General features: G+C 46.9%; 1 protein-coding gene across 1 annotated transcript in view; it reads right to left on the reverse strand.

Moving 5' to 3' along the window:
- The window catches only part of LOC134533565 (phospholipase B1, membrane-associated-like), a 104604-nt gene that overhangs the window by 19869 nt on the left and 66902 nt on the right, over nucleotides 1-17833 (reverse strand). The window contains exon 6 of the mRNA XM_063371099.1: nucleotides 6534-6688. Within this exon, the coding sequence (XP_063227169.1) occupies nucleotides 6534-6688 (155 nt within the window). The remainder of the gene's footprint in view (nucleotides 1-6533; nucleotides 6689-17833) is intronic.

A 17833-nucleotide genomic window follows, 5' to 3' on the forward strand; every position in this document is an offset into this window, starting at 1 on the left:
CAGACCACCCTTCTCTATCAATACAGGGACCAGGGGCATCTTCACCCCCAGAGTGAAGGGCTGCACCACCACTGCGAAGTCCTCCTGCTCGTAGCGACCCGAGTCGACCTGCACACAACCCTTCTCCCGAGTCATCTGACCCCAAGCACCACGGCCTGTCTTGGGTTGTGGGCAGACCACCCTTCTCTATCAAGACAGGGACCAGGGGCATCTTCATTCCCAGAGTGAAGGGCTGCACCACCACTGTGAAGTCCTCCCGCTCGTAGCGACCCGAGTCGACCTGCACACAACCCTTCTCCCGAGTCATCTGACCCCAAGCACCATGGCCTCTCTTGGGCGATGGGCAGACCACCCTTCTCTATCAGTATCGTTGACCAGGGGCATCTTCACCCCCAGAGTGAAGGGATGCACCACCACTGCGAAGTCCTCCCACTCGTAGCGACCCGAGTCGACCTGCACACAACCCTTCTCCCGAGTCATCTGACCCCAAGCACCACGGCCTGTCTTGGGCAGTGGGCAGACCACCCTTCTCTATCAAGACAGGGACCAGGGGCATCTTCACCCCCAGAGTGAAGGGCTGCACCACCACTGCGAAGTCCTCCCACTCGTAGCGACCCGAGTCGACCTGCACACAACCCTTCTCCTGAGTCATCTGACTCCAAGCACCACGGCCTGTCTTGGGCAGTGGGCAGACCACCCTTCTCTATCAAGACAGGGACCAGGGGCATCTTCACCCCCAGAGTGAAGGGCTGCACCACCACTGCGAAGTCCTCCCGCTCGTAGCGACCCGAGTCGACCTGCACACAACCCTTCTCCCGAGTCATCTGACCCCAAGCACCACGGCCTGTCTTGGGCAGTGGGCAGACCACCCTTCTCTATCAAGACAGGGACCAGGGGCATCTTCACACCCAGAGTGAAGGGCTGCACCACCACTGCGAAGTCCTCCCACTCGTAGCGACCCGAGTCGACCTGCACACAACCCTTCTCCTGAGTCATCTGACTCCAAGCACCACGGCCTGTCTTGGGCAGTGGGCAGACCACCCTTCTCTATCAAGACAGGGACCAGGGGCATCTTCACCCCCAGAGTGAAGGGCTGCACCACCACTGCGAAGTCCTCCCGCTCGTAGCGACCCGAGTTGACCTGCACACAACCCTTCTCCCGAGTCATCTGACCCCAAGCACCACGGCCTGTCTTGGGCAGTGGGCAGACCACCCTTCTCTATCAAGACAGGGACCAGGGGCATCTTCACCCCCAGAGTGAATGGCTGCACCACCACTGCGAAGTCCTCCCGCTCGTAGCGACCCGAGTAGACCTGCACACAACCCTTCTCCCGAGTCATCTGACCCCAAGCACCACGGCCTGTCTTGGGCAGTGGGCATACCACCCTTCTCTATCAAGACAGGGACCAGGGGCATCTTCACCCCCAGAGTGAAGGGCTGCACCACCACTGCGAAGTCCTCCCACTCGTAGCGACCCGAGTCGACCTGCACACAACCCTTCTCCTGAGTCATCTGACTCCAAGCACCACGGCCTGTCTTTGGCAGTGGGCAGACCACCCTTCTCTATCAGGACCGGGACCAGAGCATCTACACTCTCAGAGTAAAGTACCACCTTAACCTGCAGGCACACAAACCTTACACTTTGGGTCTTGCCGAAGAGCTCGTGAATGGCTACATAGACGATTCTGTAAGGATCATTAGAAATTTATGCTAGGTGAATAAATGCACTTTTCTAGGATCTTGTAGGCTATATTATCCTTTAATTTATCTGGAAATAACAATTTTTTTGTTTTCGTGCAAGTACACACAGACAGCTCGGAACAGACCAAGAGAGCTTTAATTATCAGTGAAACTGCTTAAATATTAATTGGCAAGAGTATACTAATGTAGCTGCATATACTAATGTTACGTAACCACACGTAGAATTACTTTTAGCAGGGTGGTTAGTGATATTTGTTGTGATTAACAATAATGAGACAACGGACGAGTCGTACATTGACAGTGAACGTGTGATTAAAGAGCCGCAACAAGGTTTATGATTTGTATAATTCAAGATGTGAAATATTAAAATAATATGTTTCCAAAACTAGAAATTTGGTGTAAAAAAGCAGGCATTATAAAAGATTGAAAGTAAAAATAAATGCCCAATGAAGAACAGAAAGGAGAAACAGATGATTAGCATGGAAAAGATTAGTATAATTTTTTCTGCTACAACTGTGTTTTCTGTCTAAGCGTGCTTCACGGCATTTCAAGCAAAATTCATCTACAGCCTAGTGTTGGGGGTAGCGACAAATTTTATCCTTGTGACAAGCGATGACCAGCGACATGAAAATCGCAAGGCCAAGTCGCAGCCATTTTTGTCGCTTATAGCGACACCGTAATCACGAAGCTTCACAAACGACATATTATGGAGGGATATGGAAACAGAATCTTGTTTGTAATATATGAGGTTGTGAAAGATATTAAAATTAATTACTTAATTGTGTGATTTCGTGCATGACCCTGGAAAAAAAATAGATTTTTAATGTTTTTTTAATTAAAAACTTAAAATTTATTACATTATTTTTATGTCGATATCCAAATATAACTAATATTTACTGTGTGAAATTGATTATTAAAATTTTATAAAAAATTACATTATTTATGCTCAGAGAAATCAAATTATTTCAAATTATTACCATTATTCATTAGACATTTTCCCAAATAAGTAACATGCTTCTGAGTAGTTAATTGTACACATGTGTTGCCGGACGAACAGCGCTAGGCATGTCGCAGGTCGCGTATCACCGGTCGATAGATGACCACTTGCCCACGGCAAGTTGCCTACTTTTGAGTGGCGTCGTTACTCTCAGCGACTTTTTACCCGCAACATGTCTCGTGCTGTTCGAGGAGAGAGCGATGTGACTTCACATCTTCTCTGTTGCGGGTTGTCGATCAAGGTTATGCAAATGATTAAGTGTGGTGTTTTTGACCAATTTCACAAACATTCGTCCCAAACACAAACTTTTCCTTAGCAGAAGAAATAAGTATACATTCGCAGGACTTAATGTGTTTTAAATCATAACGTCGTTCAAACTAAATGCTACACACGTTACAACTGAGATTTTTCTGCAAATCGCTCTTTGTACAATTGCCGTTCTCATAACTTCAAGAATTGTTGATTTTAGTATATGGTGGTGATGACACTACTGATACTTTTGGAATCATGCTGACTGAGCTTGATATATCATCATTATCCTAATTTATCATTAAAACAGAAAATTATCTAGCCAAAATCTAACACTTACACTTTCGAAAAACATTTTCGTCCAAATTATTGGTCTTATATGCGCATAGTTAAATATTTTTTTCAGCGAGGGTTAATCAATCTCATGCAAGAAACATGCTGCAAGTAATTTCTATTCTTGCCAACAGATGTTACCAATTGTCGTGCTGACCAAAATTTATTTGTTTTTATTTTTATGTGGAATGCGGCAAGATCTATCACGGTCACAAGATAAGGAGGGCTCCTACATATATGTCTAAATATGAAGGGGAATCTGTTTGTAAGATAATGTTGCTCATTGTTTTTAAGGCATAGTAATCGACTGAATTCTGAACCTTTCTGTTTGAATTTCACATTATACAAATATATTTGCTGAGATAACATGAAATCACTCATAAAAATACTACTTCTCAGTGTATCTCATGTCCGATATACTAAAATTCCGCGGTGAAAATGTCTCAAGAATAACTGGCAGCACACAGAGAAAAACCTTATAAATTTTGCAGGAAAATAAGGAGCACATGGGGGAAACCAACATACATATTGCAAATCATGCTGTTAAATATTACAATTAAACGAGATATACGATCTGCATATGCGTTAAACTTATATATGTGTGTTAAGTTTTTTTTTAACTTTTATAAATATTTATATGCACAAGTTCTATAAAGACATAATAAGCATACATGTTTTAGTTAAGTTAGTACGTTTTAACTTAAGTGTTGAGTGAACTTTAATAAAAGTGTTTTGCTTGCAGTGAGTTTTGGGTTTAGGTTGGACCGACCTCAGATTGCATGTAAATATTTTGTATTTTAAACTATGCATGTGCGTAGTGTTCGGTTGGTATCACTAAATTTTTGGTCATGTTGAAAACAAAATGGTTTACACACCCCATTATCCCTTTCAATTGTTTCTCTAAATAATCACCATTTTTGGAGCCCACAGCTGTACCATATCCATAACTAATTGATACTACTTGGGATGACCAATTTTTCATTATCCCCATAATAATTCTTAAATACAGTTAATTATTTATCAAGTCCTGCATTTTCAGTGTACGAAGCATAGAAAAGGAATATCTCAAACGTCTCGTGACCTCACACACGGTCACGCTCTCCTCACCTAATACTTCACGAATTCTTCCTGACGAGTACGAGTCACTTCTTAACCAGCCAGAGTCTCCCCAAGTCTAGATGCCGAAGTGATGAAGGACCTGATACACTATTTTAGAATCATCTACGACACCTGTAGCCATGAAATCAGAAATTATATATATATTTTTTTACTCTGTAAGAGACGGATCATTGTATTCAATCTTCAAAACTATCGGATATTTATTCCAATACCATAACTTGGAAGTGAGCACATCTGAAAATTAAATTTTTGAGCTTTTCAATCTCCTCATTTTGAAACTCGTCTAGGTTGTAAATCTGAAATCCCCAGTTCTGAAAAGATTTTTTTAGCAATGATACTGGCCTGTCTGGACTAAAACTAAATTCCAAACTTGTGTTGCGAACATCTTACCTCGCTTGTCTCTTTGCCAAAATATCAATCCTAAAAGGTCTATCACAAACGGGCAAATAGACTCTTGACACCAAAAGTTTTTTTAGGGCCAGTGCTATAATGTACATCCATGTATCTTCCAGTCTCACAGCCTACATTCGGATTTCAGCATGATTATTACCTTAGCTTAGAGAGTCTACGAAATACTTTTTAAAGGGCAATATTATTGCACTGCTCATATGTAAGTTCCTGCGTCCAAGATACTCTTTTCCTGTTTATGTGTAACAGAACTTACTATAGAGGCATAATAACACAAGCTTGGGTGCTAAAGGCTTCAATGTTTAAAGACTGTTAGATCTTTATGACTTAAGTTTATAATTTGTGTCCTAATGCATTATGTAAAACAAGTATGATTATATATAACTTAAGGTGTTAATTGTACCCAAGATTATATGATTGTATTAATGTGAAGCCTTGTATATAACCATGCCAATGGTTCAGAGAAACTTGAACCTGTAGCAAGTGTAAAGAATGTTAAGTAACACCACTCAAGGACTTTGTCTAATATATTTGGTGAATTAACATATAATTGTCTGTAGTTTTGTTATCGTTATTTATAAATTGTGGCCTGTATGCTTGTAATATGCATTATATTTGCCTTGAAGTTTAAAAGGTAACACCGCAAAGTAGGTCTGCGTGTCGGAAGCTCTCATTTAATATTTAATATGGTTGTCTTTAGTTATTATTGAGTATAAGGCATACTAAGTGTCCGAAAAAAAGGCATTTAGTTTCGGAGATTCTGGGTCTAAATGCTTGTCAGTGTCCTTGTTGTGGTTGTATGACACTTTGTGTATGGACATTTAGGATGCCTTATAATGGCATCACTACTAGGTGGGACAGTTACCTTGTTTAGAGTCCTTCCTCATAGTGAGGACGGTAAATGTTATCATTAGAAGGTTAATTGAAGAAATAATTAATAATGAGGTTTTAAAATAATCATTCTTCAATGTTCTAATCAGATATTGAAACAAGGAAACCAAACAACCTAATTGTAAGTAATTGTTAAAAAGATTTTGTGAAGTCGAATTTTAACATATATTTTGTCGAAATTTAAGAATTTTTAAAATATCGGCTTCTTATTAGGAATTAAGGAATTAAAATTTCAGTGAAATGAACTGATTTGATAGTCGTCTGAGTTATTTAACATTAAGTAATTACTTTTCCGATTATGAACGATTTTATTTATTTAATATGGTGGTACACTTGGACAGCAAGATGGAGTCCGGCTAACGGTCTCACTATTTAGTGATTGAATCTTGTTTACTTAAGTGGATATGAAGTAAAGATACATGCCGTTTGACCAAAATACACTCTAGCATACGACAAGAGAATAAAACTTGTAATATGACAACAGCTAGTAATTTCGTCTACATTTTCACTCTGTAAGTCATCTCAAGGGACAAGTTCGTCGAAGGCGTTGTTGCGCCTGTAAATGCCCGGGTAGGCTTTGTGGTGGCCAAGCCGGACGTGTGGAAAGTCTACAACACTCCCTGCCAGGGCAGCCGAAGGAGGCCTACCTCGCCTCAAAAGATTCAGTGAAGGTTTCCAACAGTTGACGATATCGGCAGGCGCAAGGATTACTGAGGTGTCGGGATCGAGTCAACCCTGCGGCCAGAATCTGTAGAAGGGGGTTAGCTTGGATAGTGAGGGCCAAGAAGAAGAGAGGAGCAGATGGGCGACACCACGCCCTCCAGGAGGTGCTCACCAGCTGCATCTGCGCGGCCTGCAGCTGGAGGATGGTCTGCTGGAACCACGGCAGCTGGTCCCGGAAGCGGTCGGAGAACAGGCAGGTGCACTCGACGCGGCGAGTGAGCCAGCACAGCCAGGACTGCACGTCTATCCTCGTGAGCAGCATCAGGTCTGTGGACGAGCGGCGGGCTCTCACTGCGTGGTCCCGTCAGGCAACAATGCACTCACTGCACTCACTACACCTACTGCACTCACTGCACGCACTGCACTCACTGCGCTCACTGCACTCACTACACACACTGCGCTCATTGCACTCACTGCACTCACTGCGCTCACTGAACTCACTACACACACTGGGCTCATTGCACTCACTGCACTCACTGCGCTCACTGAACTCACTACACACACTGGGCTCATTGCACTCACTTCACTCACTGCGCTCACTGCACTCATTGCACTCACTTCACTCACTGCGCTCTGCACTCACTGCATTAACTGCGCTCACTGCACTCATTGCATTCACTGCACTAACTGCACTCACTCACTGCACTTACTGCACCACCATATTCGTGTACAGCATCATTAAGGATGTGCACACATATTTACTGTCATTAACCTTTGTTTGAAAGCCACAGTATATGAGTAGTAATATCCCTCACCTCTGCCTAGGTCAATCAGGTTTTGATTATTCTCTAGATTTATCTGTCTTTTTTCGTAGTATATATTACCTTAAGCTCATGAATTTTCTCGGCAGACAACTTTTATTTTAATAAATAATTATCAGACAGTAAATGATTTTGTCTATTAACCCTTAATATGACATTGATTTCGGTGAAACTAAACTCTGAATCCCTTCAGTTAAATCAGATGTCACGTCGTGGGTTCCACCCGTCCGTCACGTGTCTTTGAAAATACGTGTTCTTCGCTATCTTTTTTTGAATAACCCCTTTTTATCGCTGCAAGTGATGCTCCGGAAAAGCCTGGGAGGCAGAGGACCGGCCAGGATTGTCCACGGAAGGCTGAGGACAGTCCAGTTCATGTGACAGCCACTCCTCTGGCAAGCACTGTAAAGAACTTCCCAGGCTTGGATGACCGCTACTCCTGTGGGGTATAGAAAAACCCTGTCTCGGAGTGGGAAGGGAGCAACAGCTTGACCACCGCCGACGAAACCAACTACACCGATGTCGCCCTCCGCCGCCGCTGACGTTACGCCGCTCGCACAGCCAGTGCTTACGCCCTGTGTGTTCCTGCGCCAGCAGGGGTGAGCCCAGGAGCTCCTGAGTTTGGAAATATACTTCAAGGGTTACGTCAAGAAGATTGACGCCGCAATAAGTACTCGTGGGTGAACGAGTTGATTGGTCGATTCCGGGGAAGAACTATAACCCAACTACCTCTAAGGTGCGGACAAATGTTACTAACAAAGATCTGTGCTATAAAAGGAATCACAAGCAGGGTGTGTGTTCACTTTACTATGACACACGCTTAACTTTGTTACATAAAATAAGAATTAATAATACTTGTTTCAAAATCATAATCAATCATTGGTATTTTATTTTGAACTGATTTCAAGAAAAAACGCGGGATTAACAATTATATTTATATGTGTCTCAGGTACAATACATGTGTCAAACACGGTTTAGAGACTAAACAATCGTAATGATTAAATACTTCATAGATCACACCTATATATTTTAAAATCAATGTTCTACGAAAAATATGAATAATTACATACAGAAATGCGGATGGCCTTTATGCTCATAAATTACTTGCGCGACGGAAGACAAGTAAAGGAAACACCATAAAATAAAATGGTGTCCTGACGTGTAATTCTTATCCAATGATTCTCTCAGAGAAACGTGCGCCATACAATCTCCTACACAAATCATGCATTCTTAAGTACATGAAAAAGCAAAAGGGGTGCTCTCTAACAACAACGCAATTGATTACAATCTAAGAGTATAAAAAATCCCATGCCAGGGCAAGGGCAAATACAGGCCAACAGCGAGATTATAAAAAAAAATACTGCTACGTGAAATTTAACGCAGCTGAAAGCGAACTAACGCAGATACACATAGAGCGTAACGATTTAATAAACAAGGAACAATCAAAACGACTCATTGAAATTTTTATTTGTAAGAAAATTCTTTAAATAATAACGTATCACCACAAACACTACCAACCGTGAATTCTCACGACGCAATTTGATTCGCAAGGGCCGAAATGAAATTAAAGCATTTAACAACAATACCAAAAGAAGCTAAATTAAGTCTGACCAGCAAGAATAATTTCGAAATAAATAGACAACAGCGCTATTATAAGTAACAAACACGTACTATGGCCCATCGTAAGCTCACGTCGCACATTTACAATTACTTGCTACAATAAAGTGATATTACATGATCCGCTACGTTCGTTCTACCAACTGATCCTAAATATATGTAACAAGAAGCAGCAGCTGATAAGCTAGACATTCAGTATTGGAGGAGAAAAAGAGGAGAGGAAATCCCACTACGCAGAACCATATGTAGTCCATTGAAATGTTACCTTTTTTTGGGCTTAGCGTGCGGTTGTCAGAGGACGCAATTTTATTTTTTAGTTATGAAGGGGGGGGGGGGGAGGGGGTTTGTGTGAAGATGAATCCAAGTTTGAAGGGTTGCAACCCTTTTCCCACAGCCGCCATCTTGGAAAAAGAGTTTCAAATGTTTTTTAAGGGTTTAACTGCCAAACTATAGATATCACAAAAAACATTATTTAACATTTTTTGTTGCAAATAAAACTATCTATAACTTTTGTTTAGTAACGTTTAGTCGTAGAACAATAAATAAAAAAAAAATATAAGCTAAAATCCATAAAAATTTGAGAAAAAATATTTGTCGATATAACTATTTTTCTAATCATTTTTAAAAATTATGTCGGACCATTTTTATGGATGGTGTTTTAAGGAAAAATTATTATTATAAAGATTTTTAAATTTATTTATTAGTTGTTAAGGTTTTACAGCGCTGCGAAACGAATACTATTCTTTAGTATTCATAACTATACATAAATATAAATATCAATGATTTGCCATAATTTTTAATCATCTTGTTATTTGTTTTATGATAATCTTTTTAATTATTGATATTGGAATATTGTTATTAATTAATTATTGATTTTACACTCAATCACAAATCTTTGGAATTATTATTTTTAAAATAATTACAAATCATTGAGAGTGTCATTACCGAGAATAATGCGCAGGTAGAAAATACCCAAGTGACCGTTTGGGAATAAAATATTTTGTTGAAGTTGTTCCTCAACAAGAGAGTTGACCCTGCTTTTCTCATTGTCATTGGTGAACGTTTTTTTTATCTCTTTATATGGTGGTAATAACGATGATAATTCTCTTGACAGCCTAAGATATAAACAATTCGCCAAGTCAGTGACAAAGAGTACATTTAATTTATCTTCACTTCCTCCAACACAAGATACAGCTCGCTTCCACAGCACTATAACGATCCTGAAGACTGGGGCTGGAAAAAATGTGGGAAAATATTGATGCCACTGCAGAGCTCTAAACTTCCAGCACCCCCTGAGCTTCTAAAATCATTTTTCTGCAGATACAAAGGAAACTGTGGAGCGATGTGTGGATGTCGAAAATCAGGCCTGAAATGCTCTGCAGTGTGCTTCCATTGTTCTGGGGAGACTTGCAGCGACATAATGGAGCTCTCGAAATTAATTGAAGAAAATGATTTTGAAGATGAACCGCCGACATTGACGCCACTTCCTTCTCCGGTTCTCCCTCAAGCATTTAATATAGAAAGCCAACCAGATGCTGAGCCGCAGCCTGGTCCATCAAAAATACCGAGGACAGAGTAGTTGTGATTTAGAAAATCACCGTGGATTATTCCTACTGGGGATACCACGTAAAAAAAAAAAAAAAAAAAAAAAAACGCGCCGCCAGACTCTACCTCGTAGGAGGTGGGGAAGAGTAAATAATTATTTAATAACAATATTACAGTATCAATAATTGAAAAGATTATCATAAAAAATAACAAAATTATAAAAAATATGGCAAATCATTACTATTTATATTTATGTATAGTTATGAATACTAAAGAATAGTATTCGTTTCCAACGCTGTAAAACCTTAACTAATAAATAAAATTTAAAAAGTTTAAAATAAAAATTGTTCCTTAAAACACCATCTGCAAAAATGGTCCGAAATATTTTTTTTGTTAAATGATTAGAAAAAAGTTATATCGACAATTACATCTTTCTCCTCAAATGTTTATGGATTTTAGCTTATAACTTTTTTATTTATGGTTCTACGACTAAACTTTATTGAACAAAGGTTATAGATAATTTTATTTGCAACAAAAAAAGTTTAATAATGTTTTTTGTGAGACCTGTAGTTTGGCAGATAAACCGTAAAAACCATTTGAACATCTTTTTCCAAGATAGCGGCTGTGGGACAAGGGTTGCAACCCCACAAACTTGGATTTAACTTTACACTAACCGCCCCCCCCCCCCCCCCCCTCCTACTCAGCTAAAAAATTAAATTGCGTCCTCTGACAAACGCAACCCTAAAAGTAACTTTTCAATGGACTAATGACCAGCAGAAAAAACAACTTACACGAGGGGAAGGGAGGGCGAAGTGTGGTAAAGGAGGTTCTTCTCGGTGAGGTGTTTGAGGACTGTCGGAGCCTCCTGGCTGGCTGCGGCGTGCGGCCGTTCGAAGAATGGCGAACTCATAATTCATTATTCACCTAGGGCCTCTGCTAGAGTAACGTAAAGCATGTAGGCGTATTTCTAATCGTGTTAGGATCGCTTAAATTTTTGTTTCTTTCCAGGAGAGCATGCAGTTTGGTATCCAGAAATGTTAAATTCCTTTCGTTAATTTAGCCGGAGGATGGGTCGAGGTGTTTGTAAACTTTAATCATTTTTCTTCTGAAAGTTAATAACTCATACTATGAATAGGGATAAATTATTGTTTATTAATTTCCAATGAGTATTTGTTTATTAATTGTGAAAAGGGCAGTTTAACATCATTTTTTTATTTATATGTCAGCCATAGTTTACTTGAAATAAACCTGAAATATATGTGGGATGAATAATACTTAATTTTCAGTCAACACACCCCACCCCCCTGTCCTAAGGAGGTTAGACGTCCCTGTACCAGCTCTACTGCTTCCACCGTCTCCTCAAGCTTTTTGAATTCTTAAGATGTTATTTTATTATTGACGTGACAACGTCTAATAAATCAATGAATGCCAGCTGCACGCACTAAAAAGTGTCCCGTTAAGCACATTGTCCCGGTACGCTGTGTCCCGTCACGCTCACTGTACGCTTGCGCCGCATCTATCTCTCTTCCGCTCGATTGGAACAACCATCGATTTGACTTTTTCGAGGCACATTAGACTTGAAACACTCCCTATCGTTTTCTACTTTTCCTATCATCGTCCTATCCTTAACAGAATAACACAGATTGGAAGAAGTTAAATAGCAAACATGTATAAAAGTTATAGTTAAAATAATTTATTCGTTAAAGTAATAAACATATTTGAATTAATGAGTGCAAATAAAAGTAAATTTATCAATTAAATTGTAGATTTCATTTCACTCCTTTTTTGTATCCATACAAAATAGTGATAATTCAATAAAAATCATTCAATTTTATTCATAAAAGTATGCAATCATTTCATAAATATTTTGTTATGACGTTGTAACTTTAAACTATCGTCCATAAACCGACTTTACAGACAACCAATTTTTTATTTTGGGTGACATTTTGCAAACACTGACGGAGTCCGAGTGATTACGCGCTTGCAAACTAGGAAGGGCGAAACGTCCGTATCAGAGTGGTGACTCGCTCAGTCTCGTGGAAGGGGTTCGTGAGCTGGCAAGGCGAGCGTGACGACGGCTTGGGCGTGGCGTGGACATACTCGCTGCACGAGTAGCGGAACGATCACAGGGACCCCTCATGACAGACCATTACTGAACTGGATGTCACTGGGTGGTTAGAAACATTGCCGGAAGTCAGAGAGCTAGTTGGATGGCGGAGGTTGAGTTACGAGTTACGAGTTGTGCAGAACAGGAAGAGCTCGGTGTCCGAGTTGACTTCGGGAGACGAGTAGACTGCAGTGTCGCACTTGTTGCAGTCACGAAGCGGAGGAACGAGTGAAAATCTCGCTCATTGACTACGGGAATCACGCTGAACTCTAAACAGGAGAGTGACTACGGCGAACGAAACCACACGTCTCACTGTGGTTCATTTAAAGATCAACAGTAACTTCATTTAAATAAAGATTAATGGTAAACATTAAATATATTATTTTATCTTTCTTTACCGGGACAAACATTTTAGGCGAGTTAATTCCTATAGTATTTAACATATATTTGGTATGGTGTCATTAAAAGCAGTTAATATTCCCAGGCTATATTTTAGCTGCTACTTTAAAGTTTTATTTAATGGCGTTTTTTGTAATATTTACAGTGGAGCTCCTTTCCAAGAGATATGTTCTAAAGCCTATTACTTTTGAGTCAGACTATTTCTTTAAGGAATATTTATTGTGATGAGCCAAAAACTGCCACGTTAGTAAGATATTTTTGCAACGGCTCGGAACAATTTTATTAGGGTCTTTAAATTGTTAACCTGGTTGTGAAACCTTATAGCTGTTTCGTCTTGTGTTCACAGCACAATCAAGTCGTCGACGTCACGTATCAAAACCAGTTACAATGTTAAAGTTTCTTGTTGCTTTAGAATTGTAATATTTTTTTTATTTTTTATAAGTGTAGTCAATAAATTTGCTGGTACCGAACGCTCATCTGCGTATTTCTAAGACTGTTGCATCCTTCCTCAAGGGTGTATTGCAGATGTTTCCTGTTTCTATTAAGAAAAATTGGATGCCATACATTAATTTCGCATTAGTAAGATAGTAAGAGCTTAATAGTGGCGTGTTAGCCACACGTGTTTAATCTTCTTCAGATTCCATTTTTAAGTCACATATGGTTCAGAGACTGGTCTAGCACTCTCCGTACACATCATTCTTAGATGTTAATGATTTATTTATTACAGAAAATAAAATTATTTTCAAATATACACTTTATTGTCTCTCGCAGAAGCTAAAGACATCCAAGTTTACACTGGGCTGTAATACACAAGGGTTTTGACTGAGTTTTCACAATTTTGAACCATGTTGGAGTTCTACGATCCGACAATGCACCAAAAATCACGCCCAAGAAATGTACATTTAATCTACACATTGGAAAACGGAGGCCCCTATTTTATAGTTTAGAGGGAGTTGTGATTTTTGATCGCAGAAAGAAACAAGTAAGGAACCCCTGGCAGTGTCGAGTGGAGTGGACATGATACGTAAAACTGAAGAGTAAAACTGATGAAATGACAAAACGGTGGATTTTTAGAGCTGTACCGGAATGCATCAAATAATGGCGCCCCACGTTATTTCAAAGAAGAAATGTGTGAGCTGTGACCAACTGCACTATTGTCACTTGAGGAAGTGTTTAAAGGACCTACAGAAGCTGCAGCCAGGCGGGGGTAAAGAACAATAGAGAGACAGGGCGCGGGCTGGAGGGAGGGGCGCTAGTTGCGCGCGCACGCACCAGGCGGCGGCACCAGCGCCACCAGGCTGCGCGGCAGGCGGGCGGCGAGGTAGTCCAGGGCCGCGGTGAGGTCTGCGCGCTGCTAGACACTGCAGCCAGGCGGGGGTGAAGAACAAGAGAGAGACAGGGCGCGGGCTGGAGGGAGGGGCGCTAGTTGCGCGCGCACGCACCAGGCGGCGGCACCAGCGCCACCAGGCTGCGCGGCAGGCGAGCGGCGAGGTAGTCCAGGGCCGCGGTGAGGTCTGCGCGCTGCTAGACACTGCAGCCAGGCGGGGGTGAAGAACAAGAGAGAGACAGGGCGCGGGCTGGAGGGAGGGGCGCTAGTTGCGCGCGCACGCACCAGGCGGCGGCACCAGCGCCACCAGGCTGCGCGGCAGGCGGGCGGCGAGGTAGTCCAGGGCCGCGGTGAGGTCTGCGCGCTGCTAGACACTGCAGCCAGGCGGGGGTGAAGAACAAGAGAGAGACAGGGCGCGGGCTGGAGGGAGGGGCGCTAGTTGCGCGCGCACGCACCAGGCGGCGGCACCAGCGCCACCAGGCTGCGCGGCAGGCGGGCGGCGAGGTAGTCCAGGGCCGCGGTGAGGTCTGCGCGCTGCTAGACACTGCAGCTAGGCGGGGGTGAAGAACAAGAGAGAAACAGGGCGCGGGCTGGAGGGAGGGGCGCTAGTTGCGCGCGCACGCACCAGGCGGCGGCACCAGCGCCACCAGGCTGCGCGGCAGGCGGGCGGCGAGGTAGTCCAGGGCCGCGGTGAGGTCTGCGCGCTGCTAGACACTGCAGCCAGGCGGGGGTGAAGAACAAGAGAGAGACAGGGCGCGGGCTGGAGGGAGGGGCGCTAGTTGCGCGCGCACGCATCAGGCGGCGGCACCAGCGCCACCAGGCTGCGCGGCAGGCGAGCGGCGAGGTAGTCCAGGGCCGCGGTGAGGTCTGCGCGCTGCTAGACACTACAGCCAGGCGGGGGTGAAGAACAAGAGAGAAACAGGGCGCGGGCTGGAGGGAGGGGCGCTAGTTGCGCGCGCACGCACCAGGCGGCGGCACCAGCGCCACCAGGCTGCGCGGCAGGCGGGCGGCGAGGTAGTCCAGGGCCGCGGTGAGGTCTGCGCGCTGCTAGACACTGCAGCCAGGCGGGGGTGAAGAACAAGAGAGAGACAGGGCGCGGGCTGGAGGGAGGGGCGCTAGTTGCGCGCGCACGCACCAGGCGGCGGCACCAGCGCCACCAGGCTGCGCGGCAGGCGGGCGGCGAGGTATTCCAGGGCCGCGGTGAGGTCTGCGCGCTGCTAGACACTGCAGCCAGGCGGGGGTGAAGAACAAGAGAAAGACAGGGCGCGGGCTGGAGGGAGGGGCGCTAGTTGCGCGCGCACGCACCAGGCGGCGGCACCAGCGCCACCAGGCTGCGCGGCAGGCGGGCGGCGAGGTAGTCCAGGGCCGCGGTGAGGTCTGCGAGCTGCTAGACACTGCAGCCAGGCGGGGGTGAAGAACAAGAGAAAGACAGGGCGCGGGCTGGAGGGAGGGGCGCTAGTTGCGCGCGCACGCACCAGGCGGCGGCACCAGCGCCACCAGGCTGCGCGGCAGGCGGGCGGCGAGGTAGTCCAGGGCCGCGGTGAGGTCTGCGCGCTGCTAGACACTGCGGCCAGGCGGGGGTGAAGAACAAGAGAGAGACAGGGCGCGGGCTGGAGGGAGGGGCGCTAGTTGCGCGCGCACGCACCAGGCGGCGGCACCAGCGCCACCAGGCTGCGCGGCAGGCGGGCGGCGAGGTAGTCCAGGGCCGCGGTGAGGTCTGCGCGCTGCTAGACACTGCAGCCAGGCGGGGGTGAAGAACAAGAGAAAGACAGGGCGCGGGCAGGAGGGAGGGGCGCTAGTTGCGCGCGCACGCACCAGGCGGCGGCACCAGCGCCACCAGGCTGCGCGGCAGGCGGGCGGCGAGGTAGTCCAGGGCCGCGGTGAGGTCTGCGCGCTGCTAGACACTGCAGCCAGGCGGGGGTGAAGAACAAGAGAAAGACAGGGCGCGGGCTGGAGGGAGGGGCGCTAGTTGCGCGCGCACGCACCAGGCGGCGGCACCAGCGCCACCAGGCTGCGCGGCAGGCGGGCGGCGAGGTAGTCCAGGGCCGCGGTGAGGTCTGCGCGCTGCTAGACACTGCGGCCAGGCGGGGGTGAAGAACAAGAGAGAGACAGGGCGCGGGCTGGAGGGAGGGGCGCTAGTTGCGCGCGCACGCACCAGGCGGCGGCACCAGCGCCACCAGGCTGCGCGGCAGGCGGGCGGCGAGGTAGTCCAGGGCCGCGGTGAGGTCTGCGCGCTGCTAGACACTGCAGCCAGGCGGGGGTGAAGAACAAGAGAGAGACAGGGCGCGGGCTGGAGGGAGGGGCGCTAGTTGCGCGCGCACGCACCAGGCGGCGGCACCAGCGCCACCAGGCTGCTTGGCAGGCGGGCGGCGAGGTAGTCCAGGGCCGCGGTGAGGTCTGCGCGCTGCTAGACACTGCAGCCAGGCGGGGGTGAAGAACAAGAGAGAGACAGGGCGCGGGCTGGAGGGAGGGGCGCTAGTTGCGCGCGCACGCACCAGGCGGCGGCACCAGCGCCACCAGGCTGCGCGGCAGGCGGGCGGCGAGGTAGTCCAGGGCCGCGGTGAGGTCTGCGCGCTGCTAGACACTGCAGCCAGGCGGGGGTGAAGAACAAGAGAGAGACAGGGCGCGGGCTGGAGGGAGGGGCGCTAGTTGCGCGCGCACGCACCAGGCGGCGGCACCAGCGCCACCAGGCTGCTTGGCAGGCGGGCGGCGAGGTAGTCCAGGGCCGCGGTGAGGTCTGCGCGCTGTTAGACACTGCAGCCAGGCGGGGGTGAAGAACAAGAGAGAGACAGGGCGCGGGCTGGAGGGAGGGGCGCTAGTTGCGCGCGCACGCACCAGGCGGCGGCACCAGCGCCACCAGGCTGCGCGGCAGGCGGGCGGCGAGGTAGTCCAGGGCCGCGGTGAGGTCTGCGCGCTGCTAGACACTGCAGCCAGGCGGGGGTGAAGAACAAGAGAGAGACAGGGCGCGGGCTGGAGGGAGGGGCGCTAGTTGCGCGCGCACGCACCAGGCGGCGGCACCAGCGCCACCAGGCTGCGCGGCAGGCGGGCGGCGAGGTAGTCCAGGGCCGCGGTGAGGTCTGCGCGCTGCTAGACACTGCAGCCAGGCGGGGGTGAAGAACAAGAGAAAGACAGGGAGCGGGCTGGAGGGAGGGGCGCTAGTTGCGCGCGCACGCACCAGGCGGCGGCACCAGCGCCACCAGGCTGCGCGGCAGGTAGGCGGCGAGGTAGTCCAGGGCCGCGGTGAGGTCTGCGCGCTGCTAGACACTGCAGCCAGGCGGGGGTGAAGAACAAGAGAAAGACAGGGCGCGGGCTGGAGGGAGGGGCGCTAGTTGCGCGCGCACGCACCAGGCGGCGGCACCAGCGCCACCAGGCTGCGCGGCAGGCGGGCGGCGAGGTATTCCAGGGCCGCGGTGAGGTCTGCGCGCTGCTAGATACTGCAGCCAGGCGGGGGTGAAGAACAAGAGAAAGACAGGGCGCGGGCTGGAGGGAGGGGCGCTAGTTGCGCGCGCACGCACCAGGCGGCGGCACCAGCGCCACCAGGCTGCGCGGCAGGCGGGCGGCGAGGTAGTCCAGGGCCGCGGTGAGGTCTGCGCGCTGCTAGACACTGCAGCCAGGCGGGGGTGAAGAACAAGAGAAAGACAGGGCGCGGGCTGGAGGGA

Source organism: Bacillus rossius, chromosome 6, assembly GCF_032445375.1.
Source record: "Bacillus rossius redtenbacheri isolate Brsri chromosome 6, Brsri_v3, whole genome shotgun sequence".
NCBI lineage: Eukaryota > Metazoa > Arthropoda > Insecta > Phasmatodea > Bacillidae > Bacillus > Bacillus rossius.